Raw genomic sequence first — 12,090 nt, forward strand, 5'->3', positions numbered from 1 at the left:
AAATATTAATTTTATATTTTCATCATAATTTTTCATATTTTTTTTTAAAAAAACACATGTATACGGAAACATAAGTTAAAAAGATTATTTTCTAACATGTATAGATATATATTTATGTTTTTCAAACCCACGGGTCTAATGTGTGTAAATATTTATATATATTTTTAATATAAAATATGATATTCAATAATTATTTTGTCAACAATATGAAACTTTCAACAAAATTTGAGACATTTATCATTTTAGGTTCATTTGCTTCTCTCAAAGAAATTAATTAGAGCATCCACAATAGTTTAAGGTAAAAGAAGCTTAGGTGTCCAAATTTGAGACATTTATCAATTTTAGTTAGGAATGAAGGAGTATATTTTTTATTTTTGGAAGGAGTATAGTTTTTATTTTTATTTTTGGTGAATATAACATTTGTATTAGTTCTCTTTACTATAGATATATATATATATCATTCACTACCATTATCTTGTTCTATCTTCTACTTCTTCAACCTTATCCTCAAGTTGTCTATATATATATATATATATATATTCCTTCGGTTTAAGTGCCCATAAACAGAAACCGACAATTACTCCCATCAATTAAACCCTTTCTCAATCTCCTACTCTTATATATATATGTCTTGAAAAGTTATGTCGATAACAGAAAGGTAATAAATTGGTTAAACAGGCAAATGGAAGGAATGAAGTGTAGGAGAAGTATTAATATTCTTATAATTGGATTAAGTCTGGCAATTGGAAATTGTTCGTCGTGTGATTTCAAGGCTATATTCAATTTTGGCGACTCCAACACCGACACCGGCGGTTTCTGGGCGGCTTTTCCGGCGGAAAGGCCGCCGTACGGCAACACTTACTTCAAGAAACCCGCCGGACGCGCCACCGACGGCAGGGTTATTATCGACTTTTTAGGTACATTATTTTTAAAAATTTAAATTATATTTTCATAATCTTTTACTTTTATTATTAAGGAAAACGCAATTCAAAATTTGGCTTGGGCGAATAGATGGTAGATTTAAATTTTTATTTAAATATTATTTTTATATGATATTTTTTAAAATAAAATAGTACTCCATTTGTCACACATCACTAAATGAGTCTTTTGGAGTTTTGTAGTAGATTAAGAAATAAAAGTATTTTATTGGTTCAGTAAAAGCGTAAGAGGTTTTGACATTTTTATTCTATGTGTAATAATAAACTAAAAGGATTTTGGTATCAGTGTATAATTATTTTTATTAAAATAAAAAAAATGATACTTTTGAGTAGGACAGTACAAAATGATAAAAAAAATATACTCAAGAAAGAAATAAATATTATACTTTTATCGGGTAAATGTGCGAAATGAATAATATTAACTTTAATTTAAAAACACAACCAAACAAATATGATTAATTGAGATATATAATGTCAAAGGTAACATAATACTATTTGATGTGAAATTTGGTGAAAAATTATTGTTGGTAAATACTGTAAAAAAAATCTTTAAAATATTTATATAAATAAACGCTTATTTTTCATTTTTATTTTTCATTATAGTAAATAAATTTATGGCCATTTTTATACAATAAGTATAACCTTTAAGACCTAATATATAGTTTCCTACCTAGTTCATCATTCTCATGATATTTATTTTTGATCGATTCTGGTGGCGAAGCCGAAGCATTGGAATTGCCATTTATAAGCCCATACTTACAGTCGATAGGATCAAATTATAGTCACGGCGCAAACTTTGCGACATTGGCATCAACCGTGCTTTTGCCACAAACATCATTGTTCGTGTCCGGGCTTAGCCCTTTTTCCCTCGCCATTCAGTTCAATCAACTCAAGCAATTCAAGGTTCAAGTCGACCAACATCATCGCCATTCCGGTAATTTATATATATATATTTATACCGTATATATATTTTTTTATTAATTTTAATTTTAATTTTTTGAAAAAATATTGAGTGTTATTGTTAATTTTTTTCTTTTTTTTTTATTATGCTTAGCTGAGTATAATCTTCCCGGGCGAGATGTATTTGGAAAGTCTCTCTACACATTCTACATCGGACAAAATGATTTTACTGAAAATTTAGCCGAGATCGGTGTAATTGGAGTAAAAAAATTCCTACCAGATATCGTGTCTCAAATTAGTTCAACCATAAAGGTAGTTAAATCAAACCTATAGTTTTTATAAATCTTTAAGCAAATATGTTGATCATGTGATGATAAAATATATATATATATAAATATTCATAATCTATATGTTAATTATTTATAATTTCTTTTTATGATAAATTACGTCTTTTATGGTAGTAGTAATAATAATAATAACAACAACAACATCTCTACTTACAAAGTATCAAAATATCATATACAAATTATTCTTCAAATAAAATTATGAAATCAAACCAAGTAAACAAATCCTTTGTTTGTAAAATTATTGAGGTGATAATAATAGTTTAATACTGTTATGTTATGTACAAAAAAATATGTATTAAATGTAATGTTTTTGCTCTAGTATCAAACATAAATTCTTACAACAGTTATCATGTAGATATTATTATAGTAACTTCAAAAATTAGGATTTTATTTTCGAAAAAAAAAAAAAGAAGAAGTGATTTATTTGTCTTCTACGAGCTGGTTTTAGTTCATACTTAATTTTTACATACTCGAAATTTAATTTTCTAGGAAATCTACGCCTTAGGGGGGCGAACATTTTTCGTGTTAAATATGGCTCCTATTGGGTGCTACCCTGCATTTTTGGTGGAGCTGCCCCATGACGGTTTAGACATCGACTCATTTGGCTGTCTGATCTCTTACAACAAGGCTGTGGTCGACTACAATAATATGCTCAAAAAGACATTGGTACGAGTGGGAAAAGATCTTCCCGGCGCACATGTTGTTTGCGTCGATATCCATTCCATAATGCTCGACCTCTTCCAACATCCTAAATCTCATGGTAACAATTTTTCTTCTCTTTAAATAAGTTTCCATATATTATAGAAGTTTTTTCAACAAAATAGAATTTCGTTGAGGATGTTTATAGAAACCTTTCCATTTGAAGTAATATTTTTTATTCAGGACATAAATATCTACAAAATAATATTCATATTATATATTATTTATTGAGACAATAGTGTTTAAAATAATTAAATATTTTTTTTTAATCATATATATTATTTTTTATTTTAAAAATATTAACAACACCACTTATATGAAAATAACATAGCGGAGAAAGTATATATTAAGTCAATATTTATTTGTATGATTTAATTTCTCATATGGCTAAATAAAACCTAATAATACCAAATATAACAATCATCTATTACTATTAAGGATAAATGTATTTTTAGTCCTACATGTGATGTAATTATTATTTTTGTTTTTTAAATAAAGCATGTAAATAAATATTTCTATATTTAATAAGCAGTCGCTAAAAAAACTACATCTGGTACGAAAGTATCATTATGCGAGTTAATATGATCGAGGTTGACATGGATTAGCCACATAGTAATATGCAACACCAAAATTTGAAGTGTATTTAATTTTTAAATATATATGTTCTACTAAAATATACAAAATTAATTCTACATCAATATTTGGTACTAAAAATTACTATATGGCTTATTCATTTCAATTTTAGGAGTGTCATGTCAGTACATGTGATAATATTCCGACAGTATAGAATATATTCAACGTCTACATATTATATATAAAAAAATTTCAATATATAATATATATTGTATATGAGACTAGAATACATTTAGCTCCGATTATTTTGTACTTGATAACACAATATTACGACCATCTTGAGTAGGGTTCAAATTTGGAACAAAAGCATGTTGTGGCTATGGAGGCGGGAAGTACAACTTCAACAAAGACATGTTTTGTGGAAACTCGAAGATAATCGATGGTAAGAATGTGACAGCAACGGCGTGCGAGGACCCGTACAACTATGTAAGCTTCGATGGAATTCATGCGACAGAAGCGGCTAACAAACTTGTCGTTAAAGCTATGCTTACGGGATCTTACTTTTATCCTCCTTTCAATATTTACAACTATTGCGACATTAAGCCTATCATTTGATTCTCATTGTTGTCTCCCATAAAAGGGCTTGAATAACGTTGAATCGCAATTTTCAGCACTGTGCTGATTAATTAATAATCGTTAGGTAGCGGCTGTAAGTTTCCACATCATTAAAAAAAATAAAAATACAACGAATTACAGTAACACATGCGGCCGATGGCCATAAAATTTTTAGAGTCGACCAATTTCGACGAGGCGAACATTGTCGGTGACAGTGTTGATCGGCGGCAACATAAAGGGGAAAAGTGAACCCTAATTGCCTAGCTCTAATATTATTTGTTTGATTGTAATTTGAAATTGATTTAAATTAAAATGTTGATTTGAATTTTTATTTAAATAATATTTAGAATGTTTTATAAGAGATTTGATAATAATACATTTTTATTGAAAATCATGTGAATAATATTAATTTTAAATTAAAATTATAAAAAAAATAAACTCATAATGTTATAATTTATATAAATATATATATATATATATTCTCAGCTATAACACAATATTTATATATAGGGTGTCTTCGTTTGAGAAAAATTCTCTAAATTTTATTATTCATCAATTTTTTTTATTTTTTTCAAAAATATCAAACTAAACACTTATTTATTATTTTTTATATTATACTAAAAATTAATTTTACATTCAAAACATAGCATCATACACCGCTATTACAATTCAAATTTTTATATGTTCAAATGTCAATTTAAAATCCAAAACTCCAAACAAAAGGAACCATAATATATACACAAACCATCCAAAGGCCGGACTATATAAAGATATACACAACATACATAATTATGATTAAAAATTAATTTAATAGATATTGCAGTTTAATTTTTTACTATTTTAAATAAAAATTAATATTATTAATTTGATACCGTTTTAATAAAAATATGTTATTTATTTTATAAAATATTATATCAAAATATTATTTAAATAAAAATTTAAAACTTAAAAAACACAAATTAAATTTAGAGTATAGTGAATATATATTATTACTACTATTATTTATTTCTATGTCACGTCAGATTAATTAATCAGTGGTGGGAATCAACACATCATTTTCAATATTCATTTCAAAATTATGTACAAAATGATGTGCAATTTCTGTCCACTGCCACTTTTATGATGTGATATAAGTAACAATTTACAAGAAAACCCAATAAAATAAAATAAAATAAAATAAAATTTTGTCAAACCTTACGTGGCATCATGTATTTATACAAAGAGGAGAGAAAGCAATGTGGTAACAACCAATCTCAATCTCAACCTCAAGATCACTATTTTGTTCATTTATCTGCAGAAAAAAAAATAATAATAATAAAAAAAAATACTACATTCGTTCCATAAATATTGTCTTAAATGGATTGGACACAAGATTTAAAAAATATTGATATTATATTGATAGTTGATAAAAAAATATAGATAAAAAACTTTTTTGCCCTTCTGTGTGTATTAGTGTAAAAAATAGTGGCAATTGGGTAATAAAAATGAAAAAGTAAAGATATTATGGTGATATGGTTATTTATGGAAACAAGACTATTTTTTTGGGACGGACAAAAATGGTAAACAAGACTATTGTATTAAGACGGAGTGAGTAATAATAATAAATAATAAGCATACTTCTTCCGTCCCAAAAGAGTTGTCTTATTTTTTTCATTTTGGTCTGTCCCAAAACAATTGTCTTATTGTTTTATTTAATAATTGTGGTCCTTACTTTACAATAAAATTATTCACACTTTTTTAAACTACCCCTAATTATTACTCTAACCTATTTTTTAAAATTCTTAAAAAAAACAAGAGTATTTTAGTCTTTTACATTTTACTTTATATCCATTTACAATTAAATACTACTCCTCCGTCCCAACACAATAGTCTTGTTTACCATTTTTGTCCATCTCAAAACAATAGTCTTGTTTCCATAAATAACCATATCATCGTAAAACTACCCCTATTTTTTCATTTTTATTACACAATTGCTTCTACTTTTTACATTAATACACTCACAATGGTAAAAAAGTCTTTTATCCATATTTTTTACCAACTACCAATATAATATCAATATTCTTTAAATCTCATATCCAACTTAATTAAAACTATATTTATGGAACGAAAGAAGTATTATTCTTTGATTTTCGTGTTACCATCCAATAAGATGTCTCTTTTGGAAAGAATGGAGTAATTTTTAACACAGAGAAATCAGGTGCACAGAATATAATTTTTACAATTGAGTGAATTTTGGTAGGATGAGATAAAGTTAGTAAAAATTTATTTCAATCAAACTCTCCTTTAAACTATAAAGTGAGACAAGATGCTCTACACACTTTAAAATAATTATGTTTATAATTTATTAAAACAATTATTTTATTATCTCAATACTCTTTTCCAATTGTGATTTTTCAAAAATAATAATAAAAATACAAAATAATCTATACAAAAATAAAAAAATCAAAAGTTTTAGTATTCATATCTCAAGTTTAAAATTCAAACTTTCAAACAAATATTTGATCCAACCTTTTCTTGAGATGAATAAAATAGACCAACTCAACAATAAGTTAAAATATTTTTATTTTCTCCATCATAAAAAAATAGATTTATTATATTTATTTTATCTATTAGAAAAAAAAAATCTATTATTTTAGCAAAAAAAATCATATGATATTTTAGTAATTTTTTTTACAAAATATATATATATATATATACACACATTACATTAGAATTCATATAAAAAATAAATAAATTTATTTTTCGACGATTAACATGTGTCAAAATTAGTAGTTACATACACGAAAGTACTTGGAACAACAATCATCTCCTCTATATAAGTTGTAGACAACTATACAAATAAATAAATAATTATGTTACTCCCTCCGTCCTACGTACTATGTCCACGTTGTCGTTTCTGTCCGTCCAACCTACCATGTCACCTTTTTTTAAAAAATAATGATTATACACAATCTCATTTTAAACTTTTTAATTTTTTTTTTTTTTAATTTTAATTAAACTAATTAGTTATTTTAATCTTAATTTATAATTATTTATATTATATGATAATTATTTTCACTAATACATTCTTAATTATCTACTAATTACACCTCTCCTAAAATATAAAATACCGTGTCTACAGTGTAACAGACCTGGTATATGGGACTAAATAATATTTTATTATTGTCCAATAAATTTATGAATAATATATTTATGGTAAATAATTTTATTCAACAGTAACTCCATCTACTTTAATAAATAATATTCAATTTGCTTTATTACTTTATTATTAGTTTTCTAATAATTTTTTATAATATTTTTATTTTATTTTTATATTAAAATATTATTATTCTTTAGTGTTCGTATTTGAACTTTATGTATAAATAACCCGACAAAAAAAGTACAATACAATACAATAAAAATCTAGACCAGTGGTTGGGAATACTCCAATCAATTCCAAATTGTCACACAAATACATATATATATATATATATATATTTTTTATATGCCTGGTTTCTTGTATATTGGCCCTACAATTAATAATTAGTTGCATCCCACTTTTATGTTACACAGTATGAAAGAATTAAAATTATTGGTGGTTGGATTTCTCACTCTATTTAATATATATATATTTAGAAGTAATATATACTATTATATTTATATTTATGATAATTATCTTATTTAAAAAAAATTTTAAAATATTTTTTTGTTATTTATAAAATTTGTATATCACTGTAAATATGTAAGTATTTTTATGATAGTTTTATATTCTCACACTTTATTTCTCTCTCTGCATACAAATTTGAACACAAGTTATATGCATTAGAAATTTTGCAAACCGACAAAAGGCAAAACAGGTAATTCACAGCTGTCCTAAACATACATAGAAGTTTGGTGTGTAAACAAATATGAACAATGCAAAGACTTCCAATAAAGCTTTTCTACTGTCCCATTTATTTCGGGTGTGTTTGTTTAGGAGTTTGGATTTTGAGTTGGGATTTGAATAATAAAAATTTTAAATTTGAATAGTTGTATGATACGATATAAATAGATGTTGATGTGATGTTTTGAATGTAAAATTGATTTTTAGTATAATATAAAAAATAAAAAATAGGTGTTTAATTTGATATTTCTTAAAGAAAAAAATGGGATAAATAATAAAAATCTAATCCAATGCCAGTACAACCACACCCGAAATGGAATTGTGTCCTTTATTTATTTTTTTCCATATCATCTGTTTGGGGAAAGTTCACATTGTTAGCATGTGATGTATATTAGTTGAAATTATAATTTATATTAGTGTAATACTTCTTTCTCATTAAAAAGTTGTTATATTCTATTTATATATATATATATATGTCTCAAAACAATTGTATTATTTTTTGATTTAGTAATTATATTATTTACTTAACATAATAAATATCATTTTAATTTATAATATATTAAACAAATATTATTACTTTTATATTACATAATACTAATAGAGGATTTTTTAATTTATTTTTATTACAATTCAATATAATACTAATATTAAAAAATTTATGTGCAAAAGTAAATAAGACGGAGATAGTATATTATATGAATATTTTTTGTGATTGATTATATTATTATATCGTGCAATTTTTATCATTTCTTAATATATTATTTAATGCTATTCTGAATTATAAAAATAAATTAATATAATTTATTACTAAATAAGAAATAAAAATATTTTTTATTGACAAAAAATAAAAAAAAAAAAAATTAACACAAATTTAGGTGAGAGGAAGAATATAACGTACTCCCTCCGTCCACAAAATAAGTATACATTTACTTTTGGCACGGAGATTAAGGAATAATAGTATTTTAATTATAGTGGGTAGATAGAAGTAGTGAAATGACATTTTTGTCCTTACTTTTTTTTTTGTATAAAAGTAATTATGTGATGTAAAATAGATGTATTTGTGGAAAAAATGAGGTATTTAATGAAATGATTACTTTGTAATTGGACGTCCCAAAATAGAAACATGTATACTTTCTAACTGGACGGAGGGAGTATATATTTGTGTCAACTTTATTACGGTATTTCTGTTGTAACATATACTCGCATGACAAAAAGGTTTTATCAAGACAAATTTTGTAACAAATCATTTCATCAAACAAGTGGTTTAATTTGTTTGAGGAATGTATGTATATAAATTGAAAATATATATAATGAAGTAATTATACAAATTAATTTAATTAGCTAGCAAGAAAATAAAAATAAATAAATAAAATCAAGGAACATAGGTATTTTCAAGAATAGGATTTGTCCTAATAGCTGAAGCAAAGGGCATTCTTGTCTCTCCATTTATCCAAATTCTCTCCAATCCCTCTCTTCTTTCTGCTTCTCTTTCCATAACTCTCATCCTGTGACCCTCCCAAATCCTAAATCCCAAACCCCCCAAAATTCCAATTCCCAATATTACCCCTCCTGCGATAACCCCCCACACCCACCCCTTAAAACCCCCACCCCCACCCCCACCCCCACCCGTGTCCGGAATCACCAGTGAGAAATGCCCTGATCTTCTTGCCACACACGACTTTCTAGAAGGACTCGAAATTGCTTCACTAAGCTCCCACGTGCCATTTCTATCGAACCTCACGCACTGTATCAGACCACCTGTTATTCTCACATCATCGTCTTCTCCGACGAAGAAATTGATTCGAATTCCATGGCTTTTGCTTCTGCTGACGTTGAGATCGATTAATGTCTGGTTTAATGTTTTCATGTAGGAATCGTAGGCGAGAATGGCGACGACAGGCGCGACGAGGGTGTAATTCTCGATGCTGTAATAATTCGCCGACAGATTGCCGAGGTTCTGATACAGTAAGGTTATCCTTTTCGTGAATGGCTCCGGAAGCGCCGTTACCGGCGGGATTTCGACGGCGGAGGTGAAATTGGCGCCGGCGATCCAGAGGCGGTGCGCTCTCAGGCGGATCACCGACAGTTCGACGGCGGACATGTTGGCCGGCGGCGGGGCGACGGAGTAGGGCAGGCCGGTCTGAATTACGGGCAGGGTGCGGAGAGCGTAGTCGTGGAGAAAGGAGTCGAGGGAATCGCGGTTAGGGTCTGCCCGGACGCCGGAGAAGATGGTCCAAATTAGGACGAGGAGGCAAGACATGATCTGAGCATAATTTGGAGGTGTGGAAATGGTGATTATTGGCATTCAAAGTATTGTAAGGTTAGGACATGATTGGTTGATTGATTGGTTGATTGATTCTTGACTGACTGAATATTCTTTGTCTTGATTTTGTTGGAAGTTTTGGGAAGATGAAAAGAAGATTTTGATAAAAGGGGTTGCTGCAAATGGCACAAAATTAATATTGCAAATTTGTGGGGAGTTTTGGGAATAATGAGAAAGATTTGAATTATTATTAATCCTTTCTAACAAATTATCTATTTTTTTTTTATTTTGTATCCATTTTTATTTTATTTTATAATGAACTATTTATCTAATATTACAAATACTCTTACAATTTACAATATATTACACAAATATCATTATTTTTATATAGCACAATACTAATAATATTTATACTTTATTTCTATTACATCTCAATATAATACTAATATTTTTAAAATTTTATAAAAAAATAAATGAATACATAATTATGTAACGAATGAAATATTATAGTTATTATAATAACATAGTTGTTGCATAGGAATATTATTTAGCAAACACTTGACAATGCCCTGACGGCAACACACGCGCATATATATATATATATATACCATTTATATATTATTTTCAACTCAATTAATTTGTTTATTTTAGTTTTAGTTTTAGTTTGAGACATTAAATTTTAGATATTATGTAATTAATAAATATATTAGTAAAAATAATTATAATATAATAAAAAAAAATTATAAATTATAAATTAAAATGACTAAATAATTTAATTAAAATAAAAAATTATAAATTATGAATTTTAAAATATGATTAAAGTGTATAATTATATATTTTTTTAAAAGATAAATTATGTGGAACTCATCGAAATAAAAAGAGTGGACCATATGAGACGGATGGAGTAACATTTTACAAAATTTTTACTGTTCATAAAAAAATTTATCTTAAAAATATCGGATTAAATACTTATTTTTTATATATTATATTAAAAATTAATTGTACATTCAAAATATCGAATCAATATATATATATTTATATCATATCAAATCACCCAATCGCTATTCAAATTCAAAGTTTTTACTATTCAAATTCTAATAAAAAAATTCAAATGCCCAAACAAACACGCCCTTAGTTTATTAGGATAGTGTGTGTCGTGAGTAGGGTTGGTTTGGTTGTTCTATTCATATGATTCAATAACCATTAATCATGTTCTTTTCCCCATTTTTATTTATTTGTGTATTTATTTATGAATAAAAACAAAAAAGGTTTTTTGTATCATAGTGAACTTTCATAAAAATATCTATTGGATCTACCATACATGGCACAATCCTATAGTAATTCTTTAAACATAACCAATCATTTCATTTTTATTTATTTATTTTTTAATCGGTCATTTTTTGTTCTTTGTCCTTTATGTCATTTCAATATACTATCTCCGTTTCAAAAGAAGAGTAATATTTATTTTTTACAAATAAATTTTTTAATATTAGTATTATATTTATTTATAGTGAAAAAGACAAAAATGCCCCTATTAGATTGTGTAATATAAAAATAATGACATTTCTGTAATATATTAAAAATTGTAAAGATATTAATAATGTTAGTATATAATATAATTACTAAATAAGAAAATAGTATCCTCATTTTGAGACAGACAAAAATAAAAAATAATATCCTTTTTAATGCGAATATTAATTTTAGAGTAACTTTTTTTTTTTTTTTTATGTACCGTATCTAACTCCTTATATCTAAAAGGAGAGAGTAATTGAATAAGTATAAAAAATAATACTCCGGGTGTAATTAGTAGATAATTAAGAATGTATTAGTGAAAATAACTATTCAATAATATAAATAATTATAACTTAAAATTAAGATAACTAATTAGTTTAA

The 12,090-nt window shown here is 26.2% G+C and overlaps 1 protein-coding gene across 1 annotated transcript; it reads left to right on the forward strand.

Annotated features, from left to right (window-relative positions):
- Positions 1-569: 569 nt before the first annotated feature.
- Positions 570-4,240, forward strand: LOC127260014 (GDSL esterase/lipase At4g01130). Its single transcript, XM_051287650.1, has 5 exons — positions 570-917; positions 1,660-1,872; positions 1,993-2,150; positions 2,675-2,945; positions 3,804-4,240. Exons 1-5 carry the CDS (start codon positions 683-685, stop codon positions 4,070-4,072), a joined length of 1,146 nt encoding a protein of 381 aa, XP_051143607.1. The 5' UTR covers positions 570-682; the 3' UTR covers positions 4,073-4,240.
- Positions 4,241-12,090: the final 7,850 nt, after the last annotated feature.

This window comes from Andrographis paniculata, unplaced genomic scaffold (assembly GCF_009805555.1).
Source record: "Andrographis paniculata isolate CXL003 unplaced genomic scaffold, ASM980555v1 Contig15END, whole genome shotgun sequence".
NCBI classification, from domain to species: Eukaryota; Viridiplantae; Streptophyta; class Magnoliopsida; order Lamiales; family Acanthaceae; genus Andrographis; species Andrographis paniculata.